Below are 18,742 nucleotides of genomic sequence, written 5' to 3' on the forward strand. Positions count from 1 at the left end.
ACAACCTACATTTTTATCTTCTTTAATACTTCTGAGCAATTGAGGGTAAATAGCCTTGGGATTCAAGCTCACAACCTTCCAATCTGTACTCCAACATCTTAACCACTAACCTACCACATCCCCAATATAAATCATATCAATTGCATTCATTTCTTTGTATGGAATATTACTACATTACTGTAATGGAAAATTACTACATTACTCCATATGGAATATTACTACATTTCTACATATGAAATATTACTACATTATTGTTATGGAATGTTACTACATTGCTACATATGGAATATTCTACATTACTCCACATGGAATATTCTACATTACTTCATACAGAATATCACTACATTTGGAATACTCTACATTACTCCACATGGAATATTACTACTTTACTGTAATTCAATATTCTACACTAGTACATATGGAATGTTCCACCTTACTGTTATGAAATATTACTACATTACTCTGTATGGAATATTCTACATTACTTAATATGGAATATTCTACATTACCGCAACGGAATGTTCTAAATTGCTCCATATGGAATATTACTACATTACTGTACTGGAATATTATACATTTACTTCATGTGGAATATTACCACATTACTATAATGAAATATTCTACATTACTACATATGGAATATTACTACATTACTGTAACGGAACATTCTACGTTACCCCATATGGAATAGGCATTAGAAAGTTTCCAATGAGAAGGTTGAAGATAAAAAAAAAAATCACCTGGTACTTTTTGAATCTTAAAATTTTCAATTTTAGCAATCCTTTGCCCACTGTAGCCTCAGATTCCTGGTCTTGACAGATAGAAGTGGAACCCAGTGTGGTCTTCTATTATAACCCAGCCAACTTAAAGTTTGGTGTTTTGTGTGTTCTGTGATGCTTTTTGCTCACACTAAATTTTGAAGAATGCTTATTTAATTTCCTGTATCCTTCCTAATGGCTTGAACCAATCAAGCCATTTTCCTCTGCCCTCATCAAGGCATTAACGTCAACAGACCTGTCACTCACTTTAGATGTTTTTTGCACCAAACTCTAAAGACTGCTTTGTGTGGAAATCTGAGGAAATCAGGAGATCATATATTTTATTCTCCATTCTGATGTTAGATACAAACATTACCTGAAACACTTAATCTTTATCCACATAACTGTATCAATCTGATTGGCTGATTATATAGTTGCATGTGTGTGTATGTATAGGTGCTCTTAATAAAGCATTTAGTAGACACCCTTATCCAGCAGGAATCCAGAGAACTGCTTTGTAGTCACTATCAAAAACATCTCCTCATGCTAGTTCAGAGAAAAACATCTCTGCATGCTAGGACAGAGATTAACAATAACAAAAATATTTTTGTACAATTATTATTTTTTTAATATTATCGCCATTAATTAAAGAATATGAAAAATAAAAAGGGAGCCAATTAAAAGACTAATATTTCAATTAATTCTAAAGAAATGCTGGTATACGTATATAAACAACAATAGGCCAGAATGACTGTGCATACAGTAGCTGTAAACCATAAACTTCTCAACAAGGTGGACGATTTAGTTTTCACTTATTATTAATATGATATATTATTAAATATTTTTATTAGCATAGAAGTAAGTCGATATAAATTCCACATCTGCCTTTCAGCCTTTACATCATCAGTCATTCCATGCTCATTACAAGCTGCCTGATCAAATGAATTGCTTTGAATTTTTTGGTTTGATTTTGCGTTCACAAAACATTAACACAACTAAGAGACTAAGAAATGTCTATTCTTGATAGGAATTGGTGACTTTGTCTAGAACTGCTTTATGGACAAATCACATACAATTCTCATGATATATAATACATTATACAGTACATGTCATGACAGTATGATGTGTTATTCAACTAAATACTATTTTGCTATGACCCTTTGTGCTGCCGAACCTATTTGAAGGAGGCACTATGACATACACAACGTATAACTGGCAATAAAACAGGAAAAAAAACAGTGTGTAAAGAACACTGCTGATAGAGTTTTAAAAAATAAATTACATATAGAATATGTAACAGGTCAGAGGCAGAAAGGCAGCATATAATTAAAAATTGAAGTTTTTAGCACATTTAACAACAAAATGTGTCTAAAGTTTTAAAGCAATATTTTTCACTATTCTTTTTTTAATTAAACACTATTCAGCTTAGTCTTCATTGCATCCTAAAGTTATGCACCCTACTGCATAAGGCTTGTAGGTATTTATATGAGGTGTTGTTTTTTAAACTAAATACAGTATGTCACTCAAGCGAGTGTCACATCATCATGCCTCATGCCACACATTTAACTACAAATTAATCTTCATTCTCTTTTTTTCCCCTTAGAATTTTTGCTTCAATTTTCTATCCAGTGATCCTTTGGTGTTTCATGTTGTAATTATGGTCTTGTTCATGGAAATCAATAATATTGATTAAAAGAATGAAGACCGACTAAAGTTAGGGAGCATTTAGAAAACCAATGATCTTCTAGATGCAATTACATTTACTAAACTCTGATATAGAAGAAAGCAGAAAATCCATTTGCAATCATGAAGTGAAAATAACATTTAGGTGTATTTTGTTGTTTTGTACTATTTTTTTTTTTTTTTAGAAAAAAAAAAGATAATTTAATAATTTAATAATCTGATTTTCAATTCAGTCAAATAACAAGTAGCATGTTTTGAGTAGTTGAGTGATCATTTAATTCCATCAATATATGTCACCGTAGTCATAAATATAAATAAATAATATTTGAAGAAATATAATAATATTTCACGAAAACTTACAGTAATTGCTTATTCATTTTATTTACACAGCCAGTCCCTTAGTAAAAGAGAACACAGGATGCAACTCCAGCGGGACAATACGTTAAAGCAAACCAAAGTGAACACATAAAGCAGATAGTACCACTTAGATATTACTACTGTGAAAATAGCAACATATTCACAGAGTGCAAAGTGTCAGTGTGTTGGTGCTCATGAGGTCAGTAAAATGAACTTCGTTTCAAAATATATGGCCGTCTTGCTTTCTTGGTGTGCAGTTGCCTCTTTAGAATATATGGAGATTTTCGTTTCAGTGGCCTGTCGTTGTTCTGGTCCACCTCAAGGTATTCTTGGTCAAGCTGAAACAAGAGTCAGAGAAAGAAATGAAGACAACAGGTTTATGTGTGTGCTCATGTTTGGTGTGTGCTGGGTTTGTGAAGGTGTAATGAATCTAATGCAGTGTGCTGTATTGTGATTATGGTCGTGCATAGGCTCTGGGTTCATGTAAATATAAAACCTATGATGTGGTATAAAAAATGTGTTAATACTGTGTTTGCATCTGCAGAGTGAAATTATGGAATCGCAAGTAAATACATCATATCTTTTTTTCATTCCATCTCCCACCTCTCGGGGCTGGAGAACTCTGCAGAGGGTCAGGAGGTCATTCAGTTCCTGTGATGTTTGGCTCATATCAGTGGAGACCCTCTGATCATAAGCAGGCTGGATCTTGTTTGCATACCAGTCATCCTGCCAGGGCTCACTAATCTTTGCCAGCAAACGACACATGTTTAGGACAGGCATCGGCCACAGGGGGGAGCTGTGTCTGCTCTGTTGTGTACACAGAAAGGAGAGAGAGAGAGAGAGAGAGAGAGAGAGAGAGAGAGAGAGAGAGAGAGAGAGAGAGACCTGTTGTGTCTTATTTTTAAAAATTAAAGCAGTATTGTGCTCTAAGACAGCAAACCCATAACATACCCACTTTAGCACTTCCACTCTGATTTGTTTCCCAGCCTTCGGTGCTCTCATTTTAATGCATCCACAGTACCAACTAACTTCATTTAAACCTGACATGCGGTCTATAAATCCCATTTAATGCCCCTGAGTGTGCGGTCAATAATAAAACCCTCAAGAATGGCAATAAGAAGTGTAATAGAAACTGAAATTGCTGATCAATCGATTTGTTTTCTATCCTATGATCTCAGTTTAAAAATCAGACCATTTAAAACATTCAATATTCTGACTAAGAGGGCAGCTTGTTCAGCTTAGAGATGTTTCTCTCTCTAAGTGAAAGACAAGCAACAAGGATATTTCATTGTGTTCCCTGCATTCCCATGAGCCCTTTCAGACATAGGATGCTCTGCAGACTGCATTTCCGCTGGCTCGTAAATTTCATTACAAATATTGTGTTTGATATATTTCAAAATAATTAACATTGTCTATGTCTATCTCTGTGAGCAAAGCACTGGTGAAGTTAAATAAATTGCATTTCAAGCAAATCCCTTAATTGAGAATGCACTGCTTAATTTAATTCTGAACTATTATTGAAATCAGTCCCATGTCTGCTTGTGAGTAAATTGCATCAGTTAAGCAAATGTGTCTGGAAACCGATGCAATGAATGATAAGTGGCACACTTCTAGGCTTACCCACACTCTCCATCAGGACTTGTGGACCAGAATCAGACGGCTATATATCATCACAACCAAACAGATGTCATCTCGTTCATTGAATAAAATGATAAGTAGCAAATACACAAGAAGTGAAAACAGTTAAACAGTCAATAAGCCTATCAATAAAGTGATTTTATGTATTTTCCTAAAGAACTACTCCTTTGATTTTGTTGTGCTCGCAGCACTGATATCTAGAGGAGGGAAGAATCTGACAGATGCATTCGCACAGGTAATGAACACTATAACAAGCCTTTATTTCAGGCTGAATGCTCCAACCGTATTTGATTTCACAGCTAAATAATGTAAAAGTTCATAAAAATATACGGAACATTAAATAGTGTGTGCCATGGAGCCAAGTCAGTATCATTCTCTTTAAAGTCACAGTCACAACATCTATCGATTCATAAAGCTTGGAAGCTTTTTTAGCCTCCACAAATTGTAAATTTATAAATCTCACTTATCCATTTAAATAGAAATGATATTTCTAATTTATTGGCCTGATGATGGAAGAACCATCTTTAAAAAGCAGACATGAATACCATCTTACATTAAAGTTAGTCTGGTTGTCTTTTCCTTAAAGGTCAAATCGGCACTCCAAAGACTTCCTGCTAACATCTGTAGTCACTTGAGCAAGCTTTTTGCTAGCTCTGTAAGCAAACAGCTGTCCTTATGCTCAACCTCTATTCATCATCAAAACACTTTCACCAATCTCTCGACATTTTAAGGACTTCCAGACAGAATAATATCATCGATTGGCTTTCACTCTTAAAGTACAGTAATACTCTACCTCTGAAGTAAAGAGGCTGCTCAGTATCTCCTCTTCCATTGCCTCTTTAGCCTGATCAGCATCTGGGAAGAAACAGTAATAATGTTAGCTCTGTACAGATATGCCCAATGGAAGAAGTAGCAGTTTAGATCCAAGCTAATTGCAATAATTGCTCATCTTCACGCTTCACTTTACAGCTCAATCATTTGTGTGATCTTTTCGAACTTGGCCAGACGTGCCTAAAACACACACTAACAGGGAGTGTTTTTTCACAGGAAAAGACAGTGAATTTCATGCCTAGTTTAGATTTAACTGTTTCCGAGATGGAACCATTTGGAACCATTTGCAGCACCACTATTGGGTTGTGAGGAATGAATTGATTGCATTGAACTGAAATCATAAAACTAAAATTTATTAAAATATAAACTGAAATAATTCTATTTTCTTTCTCTTACCTTTTATTTTCCTCTTTTTCTCAATCTCTCTCTCTCTCTCTCTCTCTCTCTCTCTCTCTTTATGAGAAGACCAATTTGATTCCAATTTTGCTTTGGAATTTAGCTTAAGAAACTATTATAATAAAATACATTGTATGTGTTTTGCATCTGAGTAAAATGGTAGAATTAATTGTAGATTTTTTTGTAGATTGTTTTTCTCTAAATTTAAATGTACTTAAATGCATTAATATCAGACTGCATTCGAATGATTAAATATAATACACACTGCATGAGTAGCTCTATGAGTTCAAGCAGGTAGCTCACTTACAAATAGTTTCTATACTTTCTACTATTATCTGATGTGATGAATCACACCAAAAACAAACTGTATGGGGTAATGAAGAGCTGAAGTACCCACCTAAGCAGAGTCCACTGATGGTCAGAAAAAGAAAAACCACAAAGGTCAACTGCACTGACATCTTGCTGACAATCCCACAGATGTTGAACTTTTAAGCTAGGCCCAAGTCCATAAGGTTATTAGTCAAGTCTGGAAGGAGTGAAGAGAGTGAACAGGGCAAAGTAAATGAGACAGAGATCAAGACAAGGAATTCAAGACAACTCCAACAGACACTTTTCTTTTGGGTCCTTATCCAGCCTGTCGTGTCTTGTGTCCTGTTAGCTCTTTCAGGAATCAACTGAGGAGTGCTGGGCTCCATTCCACCCAGTATATAAGAGCTGGAGTGATGTCACTGGCTGCTTCATCCAACCTCCTCCCTCCCCTCTCCAGCTCTCTCCATCCTTCCCAGTCTAGCTCTCTCCTATCAGCACTGCGTCCAGCATCTTGATGACATCAGATGACACGACAGAAATACGTGTCTGCCACTTTCGCGGCTGACGCCAAAACCTACGTACCTGCTCATATGAATCTTTTCTCCTTTTTAGGAAGTGAGATGCGTAGTTATGTTTGTGATGTTTCCAAAAAGCATTCCAATTGGATGAGCTCTTTGTATTAGTGCTCAGTGAAGATGTTTGACATGTCAATCTTTGACTCATCTTCTTTAAGTAACTGAAAATATATTACTAAACTCATACAGAAATATTTTCATTATTTTCTAATCATGCTTAGGTTAGCGTCCTGTGAATATCACGTTGAGTAAGGAGTGCATGTCAGTCTGCCTAAAGATGTCTAAAAAAAAAAACGCCGTTTGATTTTCTCAAACCAGGAATACAATGCTTTAATAATGCTTTGGATCATTACATGCTGTTTCAAAACAGACATGTCCCTAATAAATCCAGTTTGTAATCTCATACCATCTGTGAAAATGCCCACAATACATTTGCACCATGAGCTCATCATCAAAACCAGGAGGAGAACCTACACACACTCTATAGCTGAAAGTGGTTTTAGTTACCAGATCAGATATTAATCATGTCTTAATTGTTTGTTATTTCACCACAGATTTTAATGCGAATAGAGATCAGTCAAGTGATGAGATCACAATCATGCCTGTGTAAACAAAGCCTTTTGGTGAAGTTAGACTTGTATATAAATGCATTTTACCCAGTTTCACTTTTAGGGATCTCACTTCATTCAAGTGGTACAAGATACAAGTTAAAGGAGAAGTTCAGGAGGTTCACAGGTAAACTCCTGAGGTTTACAGAAATGCCAATAGAGGAAGTTGACACGTTTATGTGTTTCCCAGGACCACCACTCAAATTAAGATCAGGATGTGTTTGTATGTTTGTTTGTTTTTGTTGTGTTGTTCTTTATCTTCTGCTTTAATGGTTTTGACTGTTCATAACAGGAATATTACCTGATTAAAAACTCTGTACTTTTCCTACTCTGCTCTTTGCTAATAAAGAACATACATTAATGGCTTGAAGGGTGAGAAAAGTGGTAGATTAATGGCCACACATCTAAGTTAAGTATTAGCGCATTAGCTTTAAAGACATGCAGGTTTTTTATTACCCTGGCTATTTACCCCTGGGGGAATTCCCGTCGCCATCTTATGGCGCCTTTAGTTTATCAACAAAAACCACAGTTCGACTTTAAAAGGACAGAGCACTTCAAGGCAACGAGCTAAAAAAAAACATCAGTACAGATCTGAACAATAGAGTAAAACTCTTCACTCTTTTGGTTGATGGTGTTTGTTTCTTTGTAGTAGGGATAGTGTGGGGATTTGAGACGTAGACCAGCTCCCTCCTCGTTGTGGGACGGCTCATTGACACAGTATTTTCACTGTGTTCACAAGTTGGGGAAGTTTTCCGTCAGTAAGGAGCCTGCGCTCTGCTGTGCGCTCTGCTGTGCGCTTGTGCGCTGGACACGCGCGATGTCTCAGAACTGACGGCTTTACACTCGGTCACAATGGCGCCGTTTGGGAAAAACTTTCTGAAAGCGCGACTGAAAAGCAAGTAGGTATTTCCAAATGTCATTTATTTCCGTGTAACTTATTTTAAACTCGTGTGACTATTGTTTTTAACACTTTTATAGACTCTAGCAAAAAAAAAAGAAAATTATTATTATTTTTTTTTTTATCTTGTACCATGTTTGATGGAGATGAAATTATTTTCATGGATGTTGAAAATCCTTCAGTGTTGTAATAAGTCTAAAGACAGTATACAGACTTATGGTGACAGATCATATGGTGGCTCAGGCTCGAGTTACTCCTCACTTCTCCTGTCTAGTGCACAGAGATGCAGGTGCTGTCTGTCTGTCTGTCTATCTGTCTTAAAGGAAAACTACTATCTGAAAGACATCCAGTTTATTTATATAGAAATGTCCCTGCTTTGCTTAGCCATTCTAGTGTTAACCTGTTGGTTTGACTGGTTTCATTATTTAATGTGTTTCATCCTATAAGAACTTACTAACTATGTGATGCTCTGACGTCACTGGGAGGACATGACTAGCACAATTATGGTACACTTAAACCTACAGTGATTTTATTGATGTGAGTCGCTTCCCACTGTACTGTGAAGTTCCTACTATTTAGTTGCCAGAGTAATAACCTTTATCAGTGCGTGGCAACCAGTAGTAGGAACTTCGCAGTCCTTCAGAGAAGAGTTTAACTTTCCTAAACATCATATAATAAGAGATGAAGAAGAAGAAGAGTGTGTGCAGTACCGTCACCAGATTGCTCATTGAGATTTCTCAGCTCTCATTGAGGCTTATAGACAGCTTCAAAGATCCTCATGATGTAGTGGAAGGGATACCAGCTACCACTATGAGACTGGATTATTCGGGGTTTCAGATTGATCTTTTTAAAATGGGTTTTGTGGTTCTTTTTTGGTTCTTAATCTCCTTGTCTAACATGTGTGAGGTCCCAACAATTGCATACTACTGTATATGCCTTTTGTTCACAAACACGTGTTTTTGGAGCCACACAGATAATAAATTGCCACTCAGCCTGGCTGCATGATGAAAATTCATGATGATGATAAAGGCACAACTAATTCAATGTTCAGTATAACCTGCCTCAAATGAACGTCAGGTATAATGAGAAATGGACACAAATTTAAACAAACAAATCCAATGTGGCCAAACTCCATCCCTAACCTTCACATTAACCTTTACTTCTTTTTTATTCAACTTGAAGTGAGGGCACTGTAATGAATTTGTTCATGTTGGCATTAACACACAAAAATTTAACACTGACCAAGTTTATAAAAGTGTTAAATTAATAAATAATGTAAAATGAAGTCCTTTATTAAATCTTAACGTGTTGAAGGTATACATAGAGTATATAATTAAAATGAACAGCGTTCAACTCTTACGGTTGTTATTTACTCAAAAGTTTGAAAAATAAAAACATCTTTCACAGTTGAATGTACTTTCATTGTACATCGTTAAACTAGCACTCAGTACTGAATGAACAGTGTGGTGTTGTGATAATTCCACATTAGTCCTGTTGACATCAACACCATCCAGATACCAACACCATTTATAATACTTGCTGGGATAAAGGTTTGTTTGTAGCAAAAGTACAAACACGCCAAATGTATGTCTAAGGGTGCAGGTACAACCTGTTTTGGAGCTGCAGCGTGATATTGCCTAACATTAGCACTGAATTAAATTATGTATGCAGGAATATACAATGGGTCATGTTGGCATAAAGAAAAGTAAATTATGGATGGTACCACTTAGACACCATGAAGATGGCTTAGGGCTACAATAGCTATGATAGCATTTGGACTGCAGTTGCCATAAACTTTGCACTCAAGTCTCTATCGGTGAAAAGTACTTAGACTTGAACATGACAGGCTTTGTGTTAAAACAAGAATGAATTTCCTGGTTACATAAGTGCACTTTTGTAACCATATAGCACACAGTTGTAGAAGGGAAATCTATCTAGTGTCACCCAGATCAGGATACACTGTTCTACAGTCTTCAACAATTTTATATTAGAGTCTATGTTGTCATATCTTGTTACTATAGAAACCAGAACGTATTAGAACGAGTGCATTCATGTAAAGCTGTGATTTTCCTAGCAGCTGATAGTACTGCACTAGCTGCTGTTATGGAAAATCAATCAACATCTTCTGACCAATCACAATCCAGAATAAGTCTTTGTAAATGCTTACGAGACATTTTGGGTTTCAAAAACAAGAAAAATCTTATAACAAACTATTTGTAAGGGTTGCAACTTCCTTTAATGCAGCACACCCTGTAATTATCTCAAGTGTTTAGATGGAAAACAGATCAGATATAACTGCCATCATCTTATTTTATGTGGTGCAGGAAGACTGTCTTGTGTGAGTTGGATCATTTTATTCATTAGCGTGTTTGCTATGAAATTGTCTCTGCTACAGTATGATTTTATTTTCCTTTTGTAGCAGTCCATCACAACAGCCAGGGTTTGAAGTAAATCACAGCTTTGCTACATGTGGTTATTATACATGCTATATTATACACCTGTGAGTCATTTGTGTGTGCCAGTGAGCATCAGTAGTCATTTTATAAGTTATTTTATAAGCCACTTCGTCCTGACTGTTTATTATAATAATTAAGCTATACATATTGTTGTGACAGCTAAATTGCTTCGTTGCAGGATCTAATTATATAAGTGAGCTTGTGGACAGAATTAATCTCAGAACATTATTCAAAAACTTTTTTTAATATACAAGTTCAAACATGCAGCGCTGTCAGCTTACTCCTTTCAGATTGTTTTGTCTCGCCGGAAGATGACTATCTGCTGTCCCGCTAAAGATCAACAGCTATGTTTATTCTGCCAGAATCCCTCATCCTTTTTAGATAAGGCTCAGGAAAGTCAGGAAAAGTGTTTCTCGTTGATGTGTCTCCAGTCAAAGTCGGCAACATAATCCTGTCATGTACTTTTATCATTCAGTTGTGCTTACCATCTCACTTTACACACGAATTGTTAAATGTTTTCGCAGTAGTCTGTTTTTGCACCTTTCAATGCTTAGAGTTATTTTTAATAAATTATCCATGTCCTTATAAATACTAATAATAATTTGGCTTCATGAAATTCTGCTGTATTCGTCTGTGTGGCTGAATCCCAAGAGGAGTTCAGACGTTCTGGCTTGAACTGGTTTATTTCTGTGTGAACACAAATTCAGTGTAAGTTAAAGATGGTTGATTGTTCTGTATAGATAGAAAATTATTCCAAATCATTAAAGTTTATAAACTTTTCTGAAATGCGTTTGATTTTGACCAGGAGTATATAAGATACAGAGAATAATAGGAAAAAGTGTACTATAATACTAAACACTGCTTCTGTTCTTCATGTCGCCTTTTTTACCACAGGCCAAAAAATGGAATTTGATCCTTTATGGTGGTGTCTGTATTCAGCATTCAGAATTTCTTTGTCCGGTCACAGTTTACAGTGATGGTTAATGGCTTATATGTAAGAAGACACTTAGGGCTTTAAGAAGTTGCAGTTTGTCCTAAGTATGTATTTCTGTTTTTACCTAGCCTGCTAAGGGCAAAATATTCATAGAAAAGACTTTTTAATTTAATTGTGACCTGTCGTAACTCAGCATTGACATATTTATTTTACATTGTTAATGAAATAATTAACATCATTTAACATTGACAAACAGTCATGGTGGTACTGATTTTATAATGTAAAGCAACAAAAATCACTCAAAGAATCATGGCGATTAGTATTTGTATATGTAGCACATATACTAACGCCTGAAAGATTGTTCCTTAAGCTTAAATACACTCATTACCATGTGAATGACATTAATTCTTTCTGCTTACTGGTCAAGCACAATGCTGGGTGTGGAGGAATGCAACAAGCTCATTCTGTGTTGCACTCAACATGCAGTTTGTCTCTAACGGTCACTAAAGCACAGCATTACAGTAGGTCACAACAGGACTAGATCTATATAGTACAATACACTGTATAATATGTTGACTGAAGAAATATTCACTCGTATCAAGTGTTTGCTGTTCATTTTTCTACAAACATCACTGAGCTGTTATTCCACATGAAAAGTTTCCTATACCTCATCTTCAAATCTCTATTTTTGTTCTGATACTGCCATGGAAATATCTGTTGGCAGGAAGTGTGTAACAGGATGCTGCTGGTGACCACTGATTTTAACACAAGACAAACACAGGTGCTTCCATCCCCCCATTTGGTCCTTTCCTGTATAAATATGTGCTTTGGAACACCAGTATCTTTACCAAGTCAACATTATAGAATTGTACACTATTTACTGTCGAAAGAATGCAAACTCTTAACTGGCATTAAGTTTCCCACAGGCAGCATAGACTAAAGAATTAGTGACAGAGAAACTACAACACAAATACTGGGTCAATATATCATGCTCGATTGCTTTGGCTCTGTTTCACATACACTTTGTTTGTCTTAATTCCTTGGCTCTTAATGCAACAGCACATATTTTATGTAAACATACGGATGTGCAGGTTAATTAAATTCAACTCAGTAACATGAGTAAATGTTAATAGTTAATGCAGGCATGATTTCGATTTCGAAGTTTGCTGCTTGGGATCGAGTCGTCGGAGTGTGGTTTCATGTTCTTGTTGATTAGCATTTATTTGAGACGAGAAAAGGCTGCAGGTGGCGAAGGTCGTCAATACGCATTGTGAATTCGTTTCCTTATGTCTAATTTTTAACAATTGCCTAAGCTCTATTGTTAGACTTTTAACCACTGTTAGACGTCAGTGAGGAAGTCATAGCAAATTTCAGACCACTTCTCTGTATGTTTCAAAAGGACAGCTGTTGAGGTGGTAGATTGGGTTAGGACAAGTGGAACTTGTGTGTGTGTGTGTGTCTGTGTACAATTTGCCCTAATGGATTAGCTAGGATTACTAGTAGTAGTGTCTCAGTCGTGCATAACATGTCATGTAACATGTATTTTATGTAATCCACAGACACCATGTTAGTTAATTAGGGGGTGAGAATTCACACAGTGCTGAGTGCTGATGAATCTCACCACAGAAAGTTTTTACCTGCATAGGATTTTAACTCCATTTAAAATTTTAATTTAATCAGAAGAATTAAATATTATTCCCAACTCATGGACACTACATATCTGCTGAGGCAGGAGCTCTGTACTTTTAATTTAAGTGCTCCTAGGCAGTCTCTGTGTATGCAGGAGATATATTAAGTTGTTTGCTATTTGAGTAGCTCAGGTATTTACTTGCCTCAATTGAACTCTCAGGATCTTCTAACCATTAACCAGCCACTCACATTGTTGCATACGTATTACATTCCTTTGGGGTCTTTTATCAAGGACTCACACAATATGCCACTTGTTTTTCTGGGCCAGGTGGAAACTTAGATAATGTTGTGCCAGGGTACAAATCTGAAAAGACCAGGTTAACAAGCAAGTTGTGCTGAAAAACGATTTTTTTTTCCCCTGTATTTTTAGCTTACATAAATATAGATTTTTATTCTAATTACTAATGTTAAGCATCAATGCTATTGTTAAATTTACAAACCATGACCTTTCTATCTGCCATTTATTTTCACCCAGATAGAGCCCTATTTGTTCAGTACTTGTTCATGCATTTTAGTACTGAGGTTCTAGCCAGAATTACCAGAGGTGTTATTACTCAAAACAGAGCTAGCCCTGATCTGGTTATAGAAGTATCTTTTTTAGTTAACTGCGTGGAAATTAACCCCAGTAAACGTCAAACTGGGTTAATCAGGGGGTAATGATGTAGATTTCAACCAATGTGAACGGCATTATTTTTTGTTTTTTTGCTTTACCTTTTTTATAACTGCACAGATTTCAGATTTCAAACATAATAATAATAATAAGAAGAAGAAGAATCCCAAAATATTAAAAAAAATTGTGACGCATTTTCAATTTAGCATGTTTACTACATGTTTAAACATACATTCTCAATATATTAATAAAAGCAAGGATACAAATGACATTTTTTGCTATGAGCAAAGTGTAGACTCCTTAGTGTAGTAGTCCTTAGTGCTCACAGAACTGAAGTGATCTCACACACGACAGCTTCACAGTTCCACGCTTGTGATTACCTTTGTTTGTAAATGGCACATTGAGTTTTGAAAACTGACAAAGATGTGTAGTTTTTTTCAAATGTTCACATAAACTAATCTCTTTAAGACTGTTATGCATTTTGTAAAGGCTAGGCATGATCTCTGTATCATGACGGCACATAGCGCCAGTCTACCCTAAGTACAGTCAAGCAGTTCAGCTCAGCAACCACATTTCTAGAACTCCGCCTGGAGCAGTAAATGTGGTATCACCCAACATGTTCAGTTATGTTCACGTATAGGAATATTATTATCTTGCTTTTATTTATTTGAAATTAATCAGTAATTGAAATTTTCTTTAAACCCTCAGTAAATGAGCTTTTACTGTTGTAACTCTATCAACCATCTCCCACACAAGCATAACAAAGACCATGCTCATAAACTCACTAGAGCATATTAACCATAATTAACAATTTTCTTCAAGTTTGATGTAGTGGATAAGACGGAAACTTCTAAACTTAGTTCTTAGATTCAGTTTTCCAAGTCTAGGAATTCAATGGAGGGATGTGTTTCTTCATTATATATTGTAAATGTTAAAGGCCTGTTAACTATATTCATATTAAATGTGCTGGATTTATCTGTCTCTGATCTGTAAAAGGATAGCCTACTGTCACAAGTACAGAAGTATAGCGCAAGGGGCATGTTTGTAGTAAAAAAAAAGTTGCCTCTACATAAACCTTTGCGTCTTCCTACTTATTTTAAATAGCGTTAATAAAAGTTCTGTTCTGTGTACCACCAAAACAGCACAATGTGGATAAAAAACTGACGAGACCTCATTAAGTTTGCCTTGTGTTAAATCCTGGAATTAAATGTCTTTAAACTGACAATATGTAATACAGTGAACAGCTTAATTCATATATATGGATATGGAGATGGATATATATATATATATATATGTGTGTGTGTGTGTGTGTGTGTGTGTGTGTGTGTGTGTGTGTGTGTGTGTGTGTGAGTTTCTCTGTCTTACAAATTGAGGGTCTAACATTGCTTTAACAACTTTAATAAGTTTTCAATAGCAAGCCATTTATTAAATAATCAAGATTACTTTATTTTTCATTACTTAAGATTACTATCATGCAACCTTTTCATGAACCTTACTTTATTTGTCTGGCTATGCTACATGCTATAACTTGTGTAACCAAGTCAATTTACATTTTAGTGGTGATGGAACATGGAGTTACTTAAGAAATTTATCCATCATTATCTCTCATTTTATTGCAAGTACTGAATTGCCTTCCAGTAGTTCAGCTTTTGTAATAAGGTATTTTGGTTTTTTTTCCTCAGGTCTAAAGAAACAGAGGAGACACCAGCAAAAGAAATTCAAGTTTTAGTAGGCAAAGAGGAGAAAGTTGTTTCTGGTGTCACTAAGCATACAACCTGTGCTGATCTGGTGCAGGCTCTACTGAAGGACCATAAGACCATACCAGAAAGTAAAAGAGTCCTACATGGAGAGCCAAAAGAGTTCTGTCTTCTGGAGAGGTGGAAAGGCTTTGAAAGGGCTCTGCCTCCCCTCACACGTATCCTCCGCTTGTGGAATGCATGGGGTGATGAGAGACCCTTCATACAGTTTGTCTTAGTGAAGACTAGTGAGTTTGTACCCAAAAGGTCTTCAAAGTGTAAGGGGATCAGGTCTAAAAGATGGGAGCAGGGTCCATCGCAGTATGCCAGGAACGTTCCTGTGGAGCGGCAGAAACGCATGGTGAAGAAGGCCTTTCGCAAACTGGAGAAAATGCAGAGGGCAGGAAGTTCAGATGGTTCAGAGGAAATTGACAAAATGGTACAACTTGTCATTTCCCAGGATTACACCATCCGGCAGCAGCTTAACAAGATACGGGAACTGGACCTGGAGCTCCAGCTTGTGGATCAGCAGCTAAAAGAAAGCTCTCTCCATGATTCCAAGATCACTGAGAGAGCCAGCAGCCCAATGCTTTCCTTGTCTATATTCCAGTGCGAGGACCAACTGCAGGAATATCTGTATACTAGTGATGGTATTGCACAACTGGATCAACAGGTGCTCAGACATAAGGAACTCATCGATGAGCTTTCTAGAGATATTGACCTGGAACTGAGGAAAGCTGTTTGCACATTGGACTCTGAGGAACTTGAGGGGGCAACAGCTGTAAATCCTGCTTTGGAGTTTGACTCCATCTACGCCCTGTCTTCTGCAGAATCTTTAGAGATGGATACCTTGCAAAGTGAGTTGGAGGCAAGTATGAGAGCAGGAATTTCCCTCCACACACAGACACAGGACCTTGAAAAGGAGCTTCAGCAGAACACAACATTGCTGCAGTCCAGGAACCAGGAGTACCAGCACCTTATTGCCCAGCTGACTGCATTGCAGCTGGAGGATTGTGCTGAGCCACCTAACTCTGCTTACCTGAAGACCACAGCCTGGCCTGGTGCCTCTCAGAAGACCACAGTGACACTTAGACAGAAGCTTTCACCTAGTGATGTGACAGACACAGACTCAGACACTGGAATAAGCTCCACTCATAGTCAGGACTCTCTGTCTCCTTGCGTGGACAGTCTGCCCCCATTGGACACTGATGTCTAAATGATGGACAAGCAAATATACAGTACATTGCCCACTTTATCAGCTGGACTTGATGAATAGGTGGTCCCGAGGAGGCTCTTCATAATTAGGCTCTTTCCTGCAAGCTCTTTATAATCAGGGTCTTGTTCAAACAACAGAAGTGATTAAAATTGTAATGCGTTAATATCAATAATTATGCGCTCAAATAGTCTAGCTATCAAACAGGCACCCTTTATAGACATAAAATCTCTATGTCTATGTGTTATCTATGTTATCTATGTGCTGTCTATGTTATAGATCTATGTGTTAACTTGTATATAATTTATTATTTTCTCTTGGCTTGGTCTGATCTCATGTGCGTATGAACAGAGAACTTTTCTAAGATCTTGCTCATACAGGACAAAGCTTTGTGTGACACCTTAAGAAGACTGGGCATGATGTAAGTGATATAAGCCACACTATACACTGTATGGCCACATGCTTGTGGACACCTGACTGTCACACCCATATGTGGTTCTTCCACAACATTTGAAGCACACAATTATATAAGATGTCTTTGTATGCTGTTCCATTACAATCTCACCTTCACTGGAACTAAGGGTTCCATTTCAAATGTTCCATTTAAACAAAATGCTAATTTTTCATAGTTCTGTCTATTTTGTATATATCTTATTTATAAAGAATGTAAGTATTTAAGGTATAGATGTAAAACATTTTAAATAAAATAAGCTAATAATTAAAAGTATAATTGTTTTATATTAAAACATACCACAGAATTTGTATTTGTCTTAAACTTTCAAAAATTGGTGGTTGATTCACTGTATAAACGTTTCTACATCATGTAGCCTGATTCATAAAGCTATGATATGAACTAATACTTATTTGTACAGTAGACAACGTGAAAACATGTAATTTTATTTATTACATAAATGGGCTTATTTTGATCACCCAATATTTCACTGATTCATTATGTATTTTTACATCGATGAGGTTAAATTTATGTACCTGTCAAATTACCAGTAAACATCTTGGTGGATGACCCCCCTTTCATAAGCTTACACTTTTTTTCCCAATAAAATCACACAGTAAAATTGTGTAAATCTTCCTTTTTAGAATAGGCACTATACTGTATCATCACAGCCTCTGTGGAAACAAAACAGCACATGCCGCAGGAATGCAGCTTGACTCGGGTGTAATGATGGGGTAAGAGAGGAATTCTAATAGAATCCCCACTGTACACCTCTTCAGTCCCGGCCAGGAAAGAGATATTCGAGCTGTTTGGCATGAAGCAATTCCCTCATTGTCTTTGTCTTTGAATGTGCAACAGGCCAAAGCAATCTCATTAAAGTGCTGTTTTGTTGCCATGTAATGTAATCTTCTCCTGCTCACTCACATAGGGACATGTTCTTTGGTTTTCATGTACAATGTCTTGTCATAATAGGGGTGTTACAATGTGAATCAGAGAGCACATCAAGATAATTACAACATTATACATATTTATTTTACATACAATTTGACACACTTCTGCTGAAATCTATTTTTCTTTTGTGAAAATAAGTTTAATTTTGGGAAATGTGAAAGTATAATTAGAAACATTCCAAAAAAAAGGGGGAGAGAAAAAACTTACCAATAACTTGGCTGCATCTAACCAACGTTATGCTTTTCAACCACTGTTGAAGCAATGGTCTGTAAAGAGCTTAAAATCATGCATGCATGCAATTGCATGTCGATTGCTGAAATGTATCACATTTCTCGATTGCTGAAATGTATCAGTCAACTATACACACCTGTAAAGATTCATATATATATATATATATATATATATATATATATATATATATATATATATATATATATATACATTATATATATCATATATAATGTACAATATAAAATTGCCAAAAGCATAATTCAGAGATGGATCATGGTGCCACTATTACCATGGCGACTTATTTCCCTCCACAGTGCCTCAGGAGGAAGGAGAGCCCTGCCAGATGTCTGTTGTGTTGCAAAATGGCCGTAATTACCTTGCTGAAAACGTCAATTACTCCAAATTCTCCCACTGCTGA

The 18,742-nt window shown here is 36.3% G+C and overlaps 2 protein-coding genes across 2 annotated transcripts; one reads left to right on the top strand and one right to left on the bottom strand.

Annotated features, from left to right (window-relative positions):
- Positions 1–2,813: 2,813 nt before the first annotated feature.
- Positions 2,814–6,324, bottom strand: nts (neurotensin). The gene is made up of 4 exons (XM_060878638.1): positions 6,061–6,324; positions 5,230–5,291; positions 3,402–3,605; positions 2,814–3,136 (listed from the first exon to the last, which is right to left on the bottom strand). Exons 1-4 carry the CDS (start codon positions 6,119–6,121, stop codon positions 2,999–3,001), a joined length of 465 nt encoding a protein of 154 aa, XP_060734621.1. The 5' UTR covers positions 6,122–6,324; the 3' UTR covers positions 2,814–2,998.
- Positions 6,325–7,752: 1,428 nt separating this feature from the next.
- rassf9 (Ras association domain family member 9) lies at positions 7,753–17,952 on the top strand. The gene is made up of 2 exons (XM_060878036.1): positions 7,753–8,054; positions 15,425–17,952. The coding sequence occupies exons 1-2, from the start codon at positions 8,008–8,010 to the stop codon at positions 16,692–16,694; spliced, it is 1,317 nt and encodes a 438-aa protein (XP_060734019.1). The 5' UTR covers positions 7,753–8,007; the 3' UTR covers positions 16,695–17,952.
- The last annotated feature ends 790 nt before the right edge of the window (positions 17,953–18,742 follow it).

The sequence above is a fragment of the Tachysurus vachellii genome, chromosome 9 (genome assembly GCF_030014155.1).
Source record: "Tachysurus vachellii isolate PV-2020 chromosome 9, HZAU_Pvac_v1, whole genome shotgun sequence".
In the NCBI taxonomy this organism is placed as follows: domain Eukaryota; kingdom Metazoa; phylum Chordata; class Actinopteri; order Siluriformes; family Bagridae; genus Tachysurus; species Tachysurus vachellii.